This window comes from Abramis brama (assembly GCF_963993115.1).
Source record: "Abramis brama genome assembly, chromosome: 21".
NCBI lineage: Eukaryota > Metazoa > Chordata > Actinopteri > Cypriniformes > Leuciscidae > Abramis > Abramis brama.
Genome location: NC_139983.1, coordinates 17,743,767 through 17,761,069, shown reverse-complemented (window position 1 = coordinate 17,761,069; position 17,303 = coordinate 17,743,767). Strand labels below are relative to the sequence as shown.

Here is a 17,303-nt window from a genome sequence, read left to right as displayed (position 1 = left end):
AGTTCAATATACCTTATGCTGACTGAGAATTAGTTTAGAAAATGCAAAAGAAAACACTTTCAGATATCTATCTTCTGATGATGAATAATCGGAGGCAAATAATAGTTACATAAAGTAATAACGGATTTTGAGCTTTGAAACTGATTTTACAAAAGTAAAACTTTCCTTGAAATGGATTTCGTGAAAAATTAAAATTGACCCTATAGTTTTGAATGCAAATGTCTGGTCTTGTTTTGAAATGAAAGACAAAAATACTTCATCAACACACTCCGCCTCTGAAACAAATTTCCAATATGCTGACATAATTGAGTCCTTTATTTTTCAACCCACTTTTCACGATTCAATCAAATATAATAAACACAAAATATTAAAATTGAACTAAAACAATAAAATCAAGTTCCATCCTCTAAGCATCATCCTTGCTCAGAAACGCTTCACATTTTATAAATAAAATGGGTTGTGAATGTAGCTCATTTACTGATTAACTGCCTATAGAGATGCGTATGGCGGTTTATGACAGAAACCTGCTGACTAGGTGGCGTATCACTAAGCCTATTAGTACATATCTGACACATCAGCAGACGTCTCGAAACGATAATAATCAGTGATGGCCCCTGCTGTGGTAGATTAAATACAGATGTTGTCATCAAATCTCACAGTATAAACACCATTAATCGCCACATTAGAAGCAACAAGCATCTCATTGAGGCGTTGGAGAGCCAAATCGCTTTGGTTGGGCCGTGTGAGTGGCACTACACCAAAATAGCCCATTTCATAATGTTTTCGCATTGTTGTGTAATATTTGATGCAATTAAAATTCACTTGTTTTTTTAACAATAGCACAATTGTATACTAGCAGAGGATTTGTTTCCCACAGCGTTTTGATTCAATTTGCGTTCACATAGAGCAAGGTCGCTTCAAACGAACAATAATAAATACATCAACAATCCAACCTCCCTCCACCTGGACCAAACTGCACCACAAAGACTTGATGGGGGTTTTTTTGTGTGTGTGGACGGATTGTGAAACAGATGATGTATTTTAAGCGAGGGCACGACTCCAGTGGGTGGGTACACTTCAGGGGCATTAATTTGCTATTTTTTGCATTCTGTCTGAAACATTTGGATTGACTCTCAAGAGACTTCACAAACGGCAGCATCACCACCGCAACACCACCCACTCCAAACTCTAGTGCTTTTCCCTGCCAACATGTTTCACACTGGAGAGTGTGTATGTGTGTATACTCATATCCAGTATGGGTGTGTTTGCGTGTGTGTGTGTTTGCGTGCGTGTGAGTGTGTGTGTGTGTGTGTGTCTGTGTCTGTGTGTGTTTGTTTGTGTGTGTGTGTGTGTGTGTGTTAGGGCAGAGGTTCAAATCTCAAACATTAGATTTGAGTTTTGGACCTATTGTACTTGCTGGATGTAGAGAGAGACGAATTCAGTGGGAGAATGAAAATCAGATAAGTGTCTGAAGAGTGTGTTCAAACATCTAGTGTAGCTGTCAGTAAGGAGGAGTGATACGGTAATAATAGTTGAGTGGAAAGTTACACATGCAGATGAAGATCCAAATGGATTCCACAAAAGTAAAACTTTCCTTGAATTGACCCTCATGAAAAAAAAGGAAAATAAGTGAAAATGGACCCCATTTTTAGTTTTTAATGCAAATTTTTGGTCTTATTTTGAATGACAGAAAAAAGTTTCATCAACACACACATGTTGTGTTTCATTTTTTTATGGGGGCTTTCTGTAGACATAATGATTATTATACTGTACAAACTGTATATTCGATCCCCTAACCCTAACCTGCCCATTACAGAATTGTTTTTTGTTTTTTTTTTGCATTTTTACATTTTCAAAAAACATAATTTAGTCTGATTTATAAGCTGTTTTCCTCATGGGGACCAAAAAAAAAAATTTGTGGGGGAATTTTGTCCTCATAACATAGGGTTTACCTGGACCACATACACACACACACACACACAGAAATACATCACAAAAGCGATACATTTTTTCTCAGAAATACATCACATTTCATAAGTAAAATGGGTAAAAAAAATTTGTTTTGTGTTGATTATAAACAATCTGATCATTAATACACCCATTAAAATCATTTACTCATCAAATGTTTTTCTTAGAATTCTTCTAAATATCTTCTTTTATGTCCCACAGAAGAAAGTCAAGCCAAGTCACCTTTATTTATATAGCGTTTTATGCAATACAGATTGTTTCAAAGCAGCAAATGATGCATTTCTGCTGTTATTCAGCTGAAGTCAGTTCAGTGTTGATTCAGTTCCTTTGTTAAGATCATCAGTTATTAAATTAGTTCATTGCATGAATGAAAGTCAAACAGATGCATTCGGCAAACCCGAATAAGTTTTCAAAACTCAAAAAATGTAAGGTAATCAGTTACATCAAACATTTTAAGTTAAGAAACAGTTTAAGAAAGCAGAACTGGCAGATTTGTATTATGTACTCATACATTTAAATTGCTCTTAACTTGAAATATTTGAGTAAGCTTCATATCTTTAACTTAAAATTATCATGTAATGTCAACCTAAATTTATTTAAGTTTTAACTTACTAATTAAGTAAATGCTAATTTGCAATTGGTAACAATATGCTTTGAGAACCAATTGCTGAATGAGTAAGGCAATATAATTAATTTACCATAACTGTTCTCAAACTAAGCTCATGCGCTCCACTCGTCACCATGATGGTAAACCCCCCCCCCAAAAAAAAAATCCCAAACATAACAGAAACTCTTCTTAATAGCATAGCAAAACATTAAAATGACTAAATCTCTCACTTAACATTCTTGCACACACACAAAAAAACATTATATATAACACTTAATTTTAGCATTTACTCTCCCATTTGAGTGTCATGGCAAAGAATGCTGGGAAACATAATTTAAATTTTTCTAAATTAAAAGAAAAAAGTTCATAAAACTCAAAACATTGAAACAATTCAGATTACTTACAATGTGTCATTTTCGTGAACTCAAAAGAAAGTTGTATATACTCATAAAATATAATTTTATTTATTAAAGATAATAAACTAATTTGTTTAATTTAAGTTGAATTAATGTTAGTGTAATTTACCCTACTCAAACCAATTAATTATTTTAGCATTAGGGTTTACAGTGAATGAATGTGTCACAAATTGGTTGCAATAATGAGAAAGGGATCTAAATGCAGCGGCCTTATTAAACACATCCAAACATAACACAAACTCAGATTATCCCTGACTAAAAAATAAAAAAAAATTGGAAGATTTTTACTTTAAGTAGATTGCTTACAGAGCATCCGCACTGTTTTTTATTTATTTATTTATTTTATTAAAAGTTTGAGCTTTAGGGATTAGAAAAACTTTCTAACCAGATTTCTGGAATACAAAAGTATAGAGACCATAACTCTCTCTTTTCCTGCCATATAAAGGTTGAGGTCTTTAGTTGCTTTTAGGTGTTATTCTGTCTGAAGCACTTTCAAGTAGTTTAAAACTGTGAAGCCTTAATGGAAAGACAGTGATAGACTGATAGAAAGCATTGGCAGCTGGATCTCTCTATATGTCCCTGAAAGTGACACTATAGAGAGAAAGTCCATTATTTGTGACTTCTCCTTTTAAAGATATACATGTAAGAGTCTTAAAAGAAAATGCAGAAAAGCTTAAAAGAAACTTGTAACCTTGATAAACTGCTCCATATGCTTTTATATAATTAGATGATTGATTCCAGGAGTGAGTGAGGTTTCAGTATAGAAAGAATTGTAACTGTATGTGATCCAATGTGCTCAGAATAAAAGAGCTGGATGAAAAAGGATAAAGCTTTAACGACGTCTCAAAATACTTGATTCATAAGGCTTTGTATTTTTGTACATCAGTTCAAATAGAATAGTTTTAAAGTGATGTTGCGTGAGCATGCATTTAAAATAAAATAATCTTTAAAACAAAGTTATGTTGTTATGGTTACCTTTTTTTAGTCTAATTGGATTTCATATTATCATGACTATGACCATTGGTTTTACCAGCCAGGAATTGTTTTAAGTGCTTCTAAAAAACTGATACAGCTTTTGATGAACAAGTATGACAAAAGCCTCATAATGGCACACGTGTCCCTCTTTTTCCACCAAGGCCGTGCACCTGTGAGTCACACTATGACAGGCAGATATTTTATGAATAATAGTGACCGTCCACTTTTTCATTTGTTTTCTCCATAAACCTAATCAACCAGCTCTGAGATGAATCAAATTACACATTTTGATTCAAAGCGAAATAATAATGATAGAATTTAGGGAAGAACTATTTGCTTCATGGAGCACTGCAAATTATGATGTAATCGAATCAAAGTGCTAAAATATGTTAAATATGTCAAATAAAAAATTCATGATAATGATTAGTATAAAAACAATAGATTTAAAGTTGAGTATGTCATTCACAGTGCTTCTTAGGAGTGGGCGGTTCTAGATGAGCTCTTTTGCTGCCATTTGCATTTCCATGGTAACAGTGTTCTATTGGTGGAGCTTGTTTTAGGATTATGGGTAATGTAATTCATCACACAAAAAAAATAACAATTTATTATTCACGTTTCGCTTAAAAATCTTAGATCTCATCATTAGTTTGTTTTGATTATCTCCATGAAAGGATATAATGGCACTTTGTACTTCTGGAATGCTGTTGTAATTTATTGTGTCAGATTTATTGGAGCAAATAAGAAACCTTGTTGACTATAGCAATGAAGAAGTTGCCAGTTGTGTTTTCTCAACAACAAGATATCACATATTTTATGTGTGTGTGTGTGTGTGTGTGTGTGTGTGTGCGTGTTCCTTATAAAATGTATAGATGTATTTTTCATTAACGCATGCATAGTAAATCAAAAGGGATGTTTGTGCAAAGATTATACAATTATAAGGCTGAGTTTCACTTATAAAAACACAACATATGTAAATGGATGGTAATGTCAATGAAGTTCTGAATACAGTAAGAACATTTCAAATCAGTTTAATATAAAAAATACTAAGAACCTTTGCTCGTCTACTTTTCAATGTTCAAGCCTTAATTAACAATGCACAGCAATTTCATACGAAAGGCCTTCACCTCAGTAAAATAAGGTGCTTCGTGATTCATTCATTCTCAATTCACTTAGTGGCTATAAAAAGTATTCACCCAAGTTTGACTGTTTTACAACATTGAACCTCAGGATTTAATTAAGACTTTTCTGACACTGATCAACAGAACAATTTTCATTTATGACAAAGTGATTTCTTCTTTTACACATTGGTCAAAATTGATTACAGATTCATTGCCCTACATATTCATCCCCTTTTAATTTAGTATTTAAATGCACTTTTGTCAGCGATTACAGCCTTGAATCTGTGTGGTTTTAATATTTATGTGATTTCTTAAACCAAATAACTACACTAGCGATGACTGAATCCTACCTATGAAATAAATTATTTGTAATTATTTTAGATAACTACATATATATATCAATTTTTCTTTTCACTTTGGCATTAAAGTCTTTTTTCCATCAGTGCCATGCAGGAAGTCAAATTATATCCACTATGTGATTCAATGCTAGATAGGAAAAGGGCCAATTGGGGGTGAATCTTTTATCAAATAATTGTTAATGTTTTATATTTTTACCTTAAAATCTAAAACTCTTACATCTCTTAAAATGTTAAGCTAGGCCTACTTTTCATGTTAGGTTATTTTTATGTTAGATAATTGCCTAGTCTATCATTATTGTTCTCACAACAACATCAAAAAATAACAACGGGGGATTTGTGTCAAAAGGCTGTGTAAAAAAAAAAAAAGAAAGAAATCATGGGACACCAAAGTGTAATCTGTAGAAATTGTCCATTCATCGGCACTGACTGTACCCTGACTCTTGCTGACTCTTGCTGACTCATGCACGCGCTCGTAAAACTCACGTCTTTTACGTGAGCGTGCACGAGTGCTACTTCCTGATCACGCTGTCATATGACTCCGTCTGTTCATCCGCTCTCCGCGTAGATCTGTTTACACATAGACAGTTTAATTTAATTAAGAAAAATAACAGCAATGTCTACATTACTAGCTAATCGACCCGTTGATCTGAACGGCCCTGAAGCAGCGGCACGGCAGCACGCGCAAGCCGTAGTCAGAAACTACATCTCCCAGCCCAGACTGAGTGAGTGACATTTACATTTCATTCATACAGCTAACAGCAGCAACACATCTGGCGTTTCTCTCTCTCGTCTAGTTCTCTGCACTGCTCTTTAATCTGAATTGGGTTTGATCAGAGGTTAAACAACGCCAGGACGGAGCTGATCTACCGCTGGTGTTGCCAAATGTCAGATTTGAGTCAATAGAGCACATCTGTCGTGCTAAAACTAGCTCGAGCTGTTCATATGACATCGCTCATCACTTTTGCTTCTTTTTTTTTTTTTTACTAATTTGAACGGCCATTGTGTAAATAGACAAATTAAATGTGTTATTTAAGCTCATTTTAATAAGAAAGTGGATAACCTTTGGTGTCTTTGAAAGCGTAAACATGCTAGCTAGCCAGCCAAGCAGGGCTAAAGCTTGTTATTTATTGCCATAACGGTTAATCTGATCTGGAATCTTCATCCAAAAACTACAATAAACCGTACTTTTATGTCATAGATTGCTTAGGGGTGGTATTTAAATATGCTAGATGTAAGTGTTTTAAGGCTCCATCTATGAGTGACTTAAGCTTCATTAGTTTCATACTGATATTATGACTGAATTAATATAAATATGCAGTTTAGGTATGTATTTAGTAATCGGAACGGACATTTTTTATGAATTTATTTTCGATTCTCACGCAGTAGGTAATGCAATGAGAGAGACAGATGGAGTGATGATCCCTCTCATGTGACATGATCACGTGACACCCAGCTGAGCTGGTGAATAATGTGCAATGAGGAACCTTCAGCTCCACACAAATCATGTGACTCCACACAAATCATGTGAAAAGTTGCACATGTTTTTTATTTAAAATCTTGTTACTGAAGTGGATAGTAACATATTGTTATATTTTAAATAATTGTTTATAATCTTTTAATTCAAATGCTGCAGTGATAGTTTTCTTTTCTGCATTGTGGTCATCTGGAATATCTGTTCATCTGGTCAGTATATTCCATCTGCCAGGTCGCAGAATAGTGTTTTTCATAATGATTCTGTTTGGAAGTTAATTAACAGTTATACATCAGAAAGTGTTTGTTTGCCGGGCTCTTAATTTTACAGTGGTATGTGATACTGGTTCAGATCCATCTTTGAATCTGCTGCTGCTGTTTTATTAAATTAAAGGGATGGTTCGGAGTAAAATCAACCTAGGGTCCTTTGGACCATGACCTCGAGCCAAACACCCCCTAGAAGCCTTTTTTACCTTGGTTGAACATTATTAAAATAAGAGCTTAGAGATATCAGCCGGATGGCTTAGTGCAGGCGCTAATGGATCCAAGGTTGTATCTTGTAAATTACCCCACTAATAATGCCCGGAATGGTACCAAACTTACAGTAGTAGAAATAGTTTCTGTACTCATAAAACGATGCACTGGAAAGTTTGTAAGTACATCAGGAGTTTATTTAAATAACACTTGCCTGACGGCTCATGCGACTGCTAAACCGGACGTCGACGTCACTTCAGTGGTTTGGGAAAAGCACATAAATGTCCTGTCAGAAAGCGATGCATAAGGATGTAGTGTAACGACGAATTATTATTTTTTCCGAAGTGTTAACAACTTAGTGTTAACTAATAATTGTTGCAAACTGGTACTACCAACAAAATGTTAGTGTATTCTTGGAACTGGGCGTTACACTACATCCTTATGCATCGCTTTCTGCCAGGACTTTTACGGGCTTTTCCCAAACCACGGAAGTGACCTCAACGTCCAGGTTAGCAGTAGCATGAACCGTCAGGCAAGCTTCTGGGGGGGTGTTTGGCTCAAGGTCATGGTGCAAAGGACCATGGGTTGATTTTACTCCGAACCATCCCTTTAAGGAGTGCTTTTCATTCCTTTCCATCATGTCTATTTAAATAGAATTTTTAACACGCCTCTCTCAGTCTGACTCTTGTAATTTCCATTACTTGTCAAGAGTTTTGTTGTCAAGTTGTTTGCCTTGTCAGCCGACACCTAATAGCACATCGGAAATTGTTTAAAACCCTATGAAAAGCACAGTTTCTTTCCTGTGAAATTATCAATTATGTGTTGACATATTTCCTATTAAGTTTGAATGTGACATATTAAAGGGTTCACCTGTTTTCCTATTTGGTGTTAGATGGTATTAGGGGGAGGGGCATTCTCATTCTTGAGTGTTTGATTGGACAAAGTGCTGTAATGCAGGATGAGTCATCAACATTTTTAGTGTGACCTCTCAGACTGTCAATTTTAAGTCTTAATATATGCTAAAAGTGTATTTTGTCAATGTTTAGAAGTTCACTGGATACACTACATACAATCTAATTTTATGTTGTGCAGTGCAACATGTATATTTGTTTGGTCAGTTTTGAACCTGGCATTTGCAGTGATATGGAAAACCCAGTGAGATGCAATAGTTGGTCAAATAGAGGAAGTAGAGCTTAGGTATACTTGATGAACATATTTTTTTTTATTCCAGTTGCAAAATTGTGTATTTTCCTCCCCCTTTTTTGTCGTTCATTTACACTAGCTTTCACAAAATTTGGTCTTGCTGTGATTTTTTAAAAAAAATGTTTTTGAAAGTATTCTCTCATGCTCACCAAGGCTGCATTTATTTGATCAAAAATACAGCAAAACAGTATGGAATACTGAATAATAAAATAACTGTTTTCTATTTGAATGTATGTTAAAATGTAATTTATTCCTGTGGTGGCACAGCTCTGAATTTTCAGCATCATTACTCCAGTCTTCAGTGTCACATGATCCTTCAGAAATCATTCTAATATTCTGATTTGGTGCTCAAGAAACATTTTTTAATATTTTTAATGTTGAAAACAGTTGTCCTGCTTGATATTTTAGTAGAGACTGTGATACTTTTTAATTTATATCAATATTTTTTTTTTTCATGAATTGCTTAAAAAAAGATTTTTTCGTGTTCTCGTGATTTAGTCCTGCTTAAAATTGCAGAGGAAGTGTATATTTCTCTTATGGGGAAGTAGGCATTATGAGCCAAACATTCAGGCTGAGAAGATCTGAACTCTGAAGGTTTTTTCCTGTTCTATCTCTTATATGTAAGTGTAGATTTGTTGTTGTTTTTGTTTTTTTTCTTCTTATAAATAATAGCCTACATTTTGTTCTCTCAATTTTTCTCGAAACCTCAAAATATCCTGCATTCAACCTGCTGAAACATCAGATGACTCCGCACAGTCATAATGTGTTACCGGCATCTCTTCGATAACATAATTTGACTCTTGTGTGTGATGTTTCAGCAGTTGAGTGGTTAATTTTGTTTACCCCTTTAATGGAGAACCTTGCAAAAAATTACAGCTCGTCTGACATCTTTCTCTCATTTTTTTTCCCCTTCATGTGGATTATTGATGTTATTCAGTGTAAATCTCATTAATTTAGACCTCGAAAAACACACTGCCTCACAGAGGAGCACAGGTAGTGTGTTTTATTTTTTTCTAAGAGTGTCAAAGGAAAGCTCAGGCTGAAAGCCTCTTAGCAAACCAGGAAGAAAATAAATGACTTAATGGAAGAATTGAAGCCTTCCCTTCTGAAAGCCAAAGAAGCTGCATGCGTAAAGACCCCCGATCTGATCCGCCCCCCAGCATACTGTTAAAAAAAGCCTCTCTAATGTAGGCATGCCAGATAGCAGCACCATTTTGTGCCTCATCAGTGGCAGAGTGCATGCTGATAGTGGGCTGTGATTGAAGGCAATGAAGACTGATGGGAAGGCAAACACATCTGTACCCATGAGTCCTTGCAACGCCTGATATGCCGTCACAGTCAAGAGGTCCGTGTCCGTCAGCGCAGGTCTGATTGGTCCTGCTTTGTCCTTAGAAAAGGCTGAAAAACACAGAGAAAAGACCTTCAAGTTTAAAACTTTTAAATCTCAAATTTAAAAAAAAGAAACTAAAATTGAGGCCATTGAAAGGGAGCAGCGGCCGGAAAGTATTTTGCCATTTTGTTACCAAATGTTTGGTATGTAGAGAATACAGATTTAAAGTATATCAAATATTTGCAATTCAATTACGCTCTTTTTTTTCTTTTTTAATGTATTTTTCTGTTTCCTAACACTTTTGTCGGCTGGTGTGTTTAAATACTTTATTAGCATTCTTATGCCCAGTCAAATTTCTAAGATGCCTGAAGAAACAAACAAACAAAGTAAACGTACAGTGCATTCATCTTTTCTGTGGAAGTAAAGGCCTTTTTTGTCTTAATCACGTCATTTGCAACAAAAGCAATTAACCCAGACTGTCTGTTCGCTTTGTTTTAATGCTGAATAGACGTTTAAATGTGCTGAAAAGACATTCAGCACGGTAATGGTATTTCTGTGAAGAAACAATTACCCGTAATGACATGGTTATAAACAAATCTTTCAGATGTCACAGCCCTCCTTTATTTTATCCACTGTTTCCTGTTGCTAATCCTTTTGTCCGCCTGTAATTAATCAATTGTCGTGACAGTGAAAAAGAAAGCCCGCGGTGGGCGTTCGACTTCATCTTGCCATCAAAGAAAAGTAAATGAAAGATGAGTATAGAACAGTCAACTTTCAAAAATAGTATCCGAGTATATAAAATTATGGGCTACTTAAATTGAATAGGAAAAAAAAATCCTTTTTATTCCATTATGCACGTCACATATGACACACTATTTTTCTTTACACAACTAGTTCACAACTGGTTCTATCTTAAATGCATATTATTATTTTTGTTGTTGTTATTGTGTGTTTCTATGAAAAATTTAGCTTTTATCAAAATGTCTTTATTGTGTAATTTTCACTGTTTACCTCATTGTATTTGTATAATATAATTTAGTATAATTTTTAATGATTATCTATCTATCTATCTATCTATCTATCTATCTATCTATCTATCTATCTATCTATCTATCTATCTATCTATCTATCTATCTATCTATCTAATCTATTTACTAAGGATGTAGCCTACATGTTCTTTATTTTAACTAAAATATATGAAATGTATCTATTTATTTATAATTATTTTAATTTGTAATTATTTTTTAATTTATATTATTTCAGATATTATTAAGATGTTTATATTTTGTGGCTAATGATTTATATTAAATATTTACATAAAAATGACTTCTAAAATGGTTCATAGAGATGCAAAAAGTCTGCTAATTGTCTATTGTTGTCTTATGCATTTTTAAATATGTATTTTACATAAATATGCATTTTATTGCACAGAGTATTACATGTAGGCCTACATAAAATAATAGCTGTCAAATGCGCTATTAACTCGTGAACTTTTGTTTACAGTTTTATGTATCTATGTTTTAAGATATGGAGATTCTGAGATATTAGAAAGTTTCTTGATTTAAAATATCTTGTCTTGTTTCCAACATCAAAGTAACTTGAGTACGCCATCCACATCGACTCTAATATGATATATGACAAACAAGTGTAAACTTGGCTTGTCATAGGGGGCCCGCTATGGACTTTTGTTATAGATCTGTTGCTAGGCAGCGTACGGGTGAAAACCCGCCTATCCCTGCAAATCACTCTCAAACTGTTGCAGTAGCATTACGGCTGTTTCGATCTATTGTAACTGCACCACTTTGCAACCTCTCCTCGAGAGGCAGTGGGGTTAACCAGCTGTCTCAGTTTAGCTGTCACCCCTTCAGTCTGCATCCCGCCAGGAAACACACACAGATTACAGCTCTTCCCACCGTCACCCCCCCCCCCCCCCCCCCCCCCCCACACACACACACACACACACACACACACACACACGCAGTCGTCTGATTACACACGACCCAATCAGTGCATGCGTGTGGGGAGTCCTCCGTTACAGCCTCTGCTTCTACCTGTGGGGTTAAAAGCATTCCTGTTTGATGGGGGTGTCAACACTGTGGAGGTCTTTGTTAGGACAGATGAACAGCCACAATTATGTGTGTGCCTGTCTTTATTAGACTGTCTGTGTGTTGCATGCAGGTCTTGCTTTTGTTTATTTTTGTAGGGGACTTTTTTGTTTGGTAGGTTTGATAGCATGTCAAGTTAATTCCTTTTCTCTCATCCCATTTAATCCTGATGTCATTGTCACGTTATTCCAAACATTGTAACTTCAGACGGACTCTTTGCGTCTCTTAAATGGCGCTAAAAGAGGGCATTACATTATTATTTTGGTAGCACTTTACAATAAGGTTTCATTTGCTAGCATTAGTTAACTACATTAATGTTTCTAATATGTGATTTAAAATCAAAAGTTGTATCTGTTAACATTATGAACCAGAACTAACATGAACTAACAATTATAATTAATGTTAACAAAGCACTGTAACGAATGTTTTGCTGATAGTTAGTTAATATTAGTTAATGCGCTAACCTTAACTTATGGAACCTTATTGTAAAGTGTTACCATTATTTTTTTATTAACAGAGCCTGAACTAAATGAAAAACATGGCAAACATTGATTTATCTTGTATTTTTAGATTATAATGAATTTATTTGTTATTTTATAATTTAACGTTTCATTTTCAATTTTCAATATTTAATACTTTGTTAATTTTATCAATTTTTTTTCTCTTTTTTTCTCTTTTTTTTTTTTTTTTTTTTAGTAACTTTTCAGTTCACAATGACAGTAAAATGTTCTGCAAGGGAAGGTTCATATTTAATTACCTAGCTCTTAAGGGTTATTCAAAAAGGCTATAATGTGTTTGTGCGTAAAGCCATGAAGGCCCTCCAAACAATCTTTAGTTTGTCATTAATATTTTATACATTGGAAATGATCATCTTTCATTTTTCGATTTTGCTCAATTTATTTTGATACGTAGTCTACTAAATCCAAAAACTGCCCTTTTGAGTGTGTTGCACATTGTGCTGTCAGTGCCATAATTGGATTCCCTCTGTTAGCATTGAAGTCCTAGAGAATACCATCAAGGTCCCCTGTGAGCTCTGATTCACTGTCTTTCAAATATGTCTATCTATTGGTCATCCAACGTTTCTCTTTTTTTAATTTTTTTTATTGGTCCCACAGTTTTTGCATTTGTTCAGTGTGTTTCTGAATTGGCATAACATTGAGTTTAGAATCCAGCAGCTATTATATGTCTTTACAGGACTGCAGCCGCAATTATTGTCATGAAAATTGTCATGATTTTTATTTTCACAGAAATGTGCTAATGTGTGTTTAATCAAAAGCACAGTATACGTACGTTTTGTGCCTTTTATGTTGGCGGCGACAGGTCGTATTGAACGTTGTCCGTACTTGCAGAATAGCTGCGTAATTTATAGTGTTTTGGCAGGTGGTTTGTTTAATTCTACCATTGAACATTTGCTCACTTATACAGCTTAAACAGTCTGTTCATTATTCTCTCAGTCAGAGAGAGAAGAGGTGTCATATCAAACTATTAGTCATTTCAGAGTCTCCAAATTATGAATATGAGTTATAAAGCCATTGCCAACATTGTAGGTCTGCGACAAAATCCACTTTCAGTTGCTGATTTTGGATTTTGTGTCCACAATTTCAATTTCCTAAATGCACAAATGAGATTTGTTTTTTTCTTAGAATTTCTTTAGAAAAAGTAAAATCGTTCCTGTCTTGTCAGTCTACATTTTAAAACTTTGAATGGATACCACTCTCCCCTCCGACAGGATCAGTCTTTTTCAGTTACGGTATCAAAGACACCCAATGTCTCCGAATTCATATATGTGGGCCTTACGGGGTAAGTTTAGCGGGTGTCATGGTGGAATTGTGTGAGGCTTGTTTGTCTGTTTAATGACAGTTGCATTTTTGTCCATCTGATCCCAAACATGGGGCAATTAGCACTCTCTTTTATAGCGTCTTATGGGAAACCACCATGTGGACGCTCTGCAAAAAAAGAAAAAGAAGAAATGCAGGAGGATGTGCGTGAATGAGAGAAGCCTGGCACCTTTGCCTGCGCTTTTGTATCGTTAATTCAGTTTCAGCGCGACACTACCGGCCGGCCCAAAAACGCCTGTCCCACCGTGCACCCCCTCCCTCCCCGTCAGCGCTTCTCTTTCACAGCAGAAATGGAAATGTGTTGGAATGCTCCATGCCTCCTTTCAGCACCACTTGAATGGGCCCTTTAGTATTTCACACCAAGGTGTCCTTCAGGGCGCGGGGTCAGGCTACCAAAACAGCTTCTACCGCCGGATTAGAACCAATTAACATCTCGGCACACAATAGGGCCTGGCAGCTCCACAGGCCTCACGTTGACCCGCGCTGGTGTTGCATGCCTAGCCCTCGGACTGGCGCACTCAAACTCAAGTGTCCTGGGAGGGGTGGGGAAAGTTTTTCAAGCCTAATGGGAAATGTTGCTACTTCACACCATGTGAATGTATAGCCATTTTTTAATCTTTATTTTACAAGGCCTCTTATGCGGCACTGAGTCCTCTGTGTGTGGAGTTGAAGTGGGCCGCCATCTTCATCAGAGAGCTGGAAGGCGATTGGCTCATGGTTCGGCAGGGTTGTTTCATCGGGCTAATTTTTTTTTTTTTTTTAGAAGCGATTCGTCTTGCTTAATTATGATCAGATTTTCCTACTCTGTGTATTTGTTTTGTACGGCTCGTTTTGTGCCTTTTTTCCTGAGTATTTAGATATAACAAATTGAAATTTTTGCTTCCATTGTTTGACTAAAAACTAGCTGCGTCCTGCTTTGGCAGTGCAGATTAGCACATGCGTGTCTTCATTTAGCGTTCGTCTAATGTTGTGCGCAATATCGGAGCATATCATGAGCTTTGTTTGAGTAAAGATTTCATCTCCTCACTATTTTCCATTAGCAGTTTGCGTTGCGTTCGAGAGACTTTTAAGGGGTTGATGTACAATTATAAGGCCGCAATTTTCCAGCCTCGTAATTATGATCACCTCTCAGTAAATAGACATATGCATCTCCTTTGAAACATATGGGCAATTTGTAGGGTAAGTGTAGCTATTAAATCCATTTTATAAGCACCTCCCTGTGAAGCACATACTGCAATTTGTCTGGGCTGAGGCAAAAAGGACGGAGGGAAGGAAAAGCCATAATGTCTTGAAAAATGATGGAATTTGCAGGAAGCCTGCATTTTAGTGTGTTCGCAAATTTGCCAAACGCATCTGTTTTTGTGTGTTTTGAGAGAGCGAATATTCAGTGTTAGGCTGATTTGACTACTGTTTTTCTTTCACCGTAATAACGGCAATTATGAGACTAATCATTTATTTAGGGAAGAGGTGTCGCTCAGGGAATCACAATAATGGGAGCTCAAGTCTTTCACCTGCGCAGCAAATATATTTTTTTTGTGAGATTTCTTGTTTTATTAGACATATTTAAAAAAAAATTTTTTTTTGTATAATAGGAATTTGGATAACCATATTAAAATAAAAATAATTTCATTTCAATATAAGTAAATTAAAGTTGCAAGTAACCGTTTTATTGGGGGCGACCAGTCCAAAACTAGTTGCAAAAGTCAGGTGGCGCAACCAGGAAGTCTGGTGGTGCAACTGCAATGAAGTAAAAAACATTATTTTAGCTGAGTACATAATACATTTACGGTAAGATTGTCTATTATTATTATTATTATTATTATTTCTAATTATTATTGTTCTAAAATGTTAGTTTTAAATTAAAGATCTTTTACACTTATTAATAATTACTATTATCTTCATGATAATTTTTTAATAGATGCCTCTATCATATCAAGTAAAGAAAAATCGGTCACACTTTTTTATACTGGGTGTCACACTTTATATTAGGTGTACTCACATAAAAAAGTAAGGTAAGGACACAGGGAGCGCATTAAAATGATCTGGCTGCAAAAGCATATTTTGAAAAAAGAAAAGAGAGGTTATGAATCTTATTTAGTATGTATTATATAGTGTTCCATTAAAGTCGCTATGAATTTAATGTTTTGACATTTGATGAATGCATTTTTGATATTTTAATTTAAAGTTCTAAACTGACTTAAGCTGATTGTTTTTTGACATCAATATAAAACATGACTTACTTTGTTGTTATTCAATCACCTTAGATTACAGTGTACCTAATCTTTTCCACTGTAGCCTATTCCAGTTCCTACGTTATGAATGTGATTTACTCTTTATTCTATCTATATAGATATATATTTATGTAATTAATAATGACAGTGAATATGCTGAATGCTGGATTTTTTTCCTTTCATTTCAATGTTGTCAGGTGGTGCAACCATGTACATTTTTGATTTAAACCAACAAATAATAGGTCAAAGTGTCTGAAATAGATTGTGAACAGTTATTAATGCATTTACTGGTATACTTGTATGATTATTTTTCTGTCTTTAAAAGTAAAAATCAGATGCTAAAGATACTAAATACCTGGCCACTAGAATAACCCTAACCACAAAATAATTGTGTAAGCACTGTAGACACTCTAAGGGTTACTTTGCTAAGATTTCATGATAAAATTTTAAATATATATTTATAAATATTTGGTTTTACCATCTGACAAAAAAGTCGAAAAATTAATTTAAACACTGAAATGTTTTAACAATTGAAACTTGTTTAAATGCATTGTTCCTGACTTAAAAATATGCATTACATCAATTTTGAAAATATATTTTTAAAAAAATACCACAGGGCAGTCGAAGAGAGGAAAACGCAACAGACGTCTGTCGTTTGGTAACTGTGACGCTATTTGTTAGAGCAGGGGGCTTTTTTTTAACACAGTTCTTCCTTTGTTTATGTATATATATATTTTTTATGAAGACAAAGATAGAACACAAATATAAAGCCATAAAGAAAAATAACTGAAAAGGGTAACAACAACAAAAAGGATGGAACCACGTTTCTCTCTTTTACTCTTCCTTTTCTCCTCAGCCAGTAAGGAAAGTCACGATGTGCAGGTGTGTGTGTGGGAAACGGCAATAGTGCATTGACAAATGATTCTGCTTTCTGAAGCTCTAATTAGTGGCATAGTGTCTGCTCCCCGTGGGGCTGCTGTGCTGGGCGTTAGAGACGGTCCATTCTTATTTCCTACTGCCTTTGATATCAGACCGCAGTCTGATGGCGTACACAAAACCGACACACTGGGGCGTGATGGACGACCCAGAGCAGACAAAGCCGACTCTTCTCCATCTAGCATGCACTATCTCTCTCTTTCACACGTATACACACACGCTGAAACAAAGTGAAAGGACACACACCAAATTGGCTCCTGTGACAGGGCGGCT

General features: G+C 35.3%; 1 protein-coding gene across 1 annotated transcript in view; it reads left to right on the top strand.

Moving 5' to 3' along the window:
• The first annotated feature begins 5,943 nt into the window (after positions 1–5,943).
• Positions 5,944–17,303, top strand: part of atp6v1ba (ATPase, H+ transporting, lysosomal, V1 subunit B, member a) — a 30,855-nt gene continuing 19,495 nt past the window's right edge. The window contains exon 1 of the mRNA XM_084096382.1: positions 5,944–6,165. Within this exon, the coding sequence (XP_083952508.1) occupies positions 6,057–6,165 (109 nt within the window). The 5' untranslated portion in view covers positions 5,944–6,056. The remainder of the gene's footprint in view (positions 6,166–17,303) is intronic.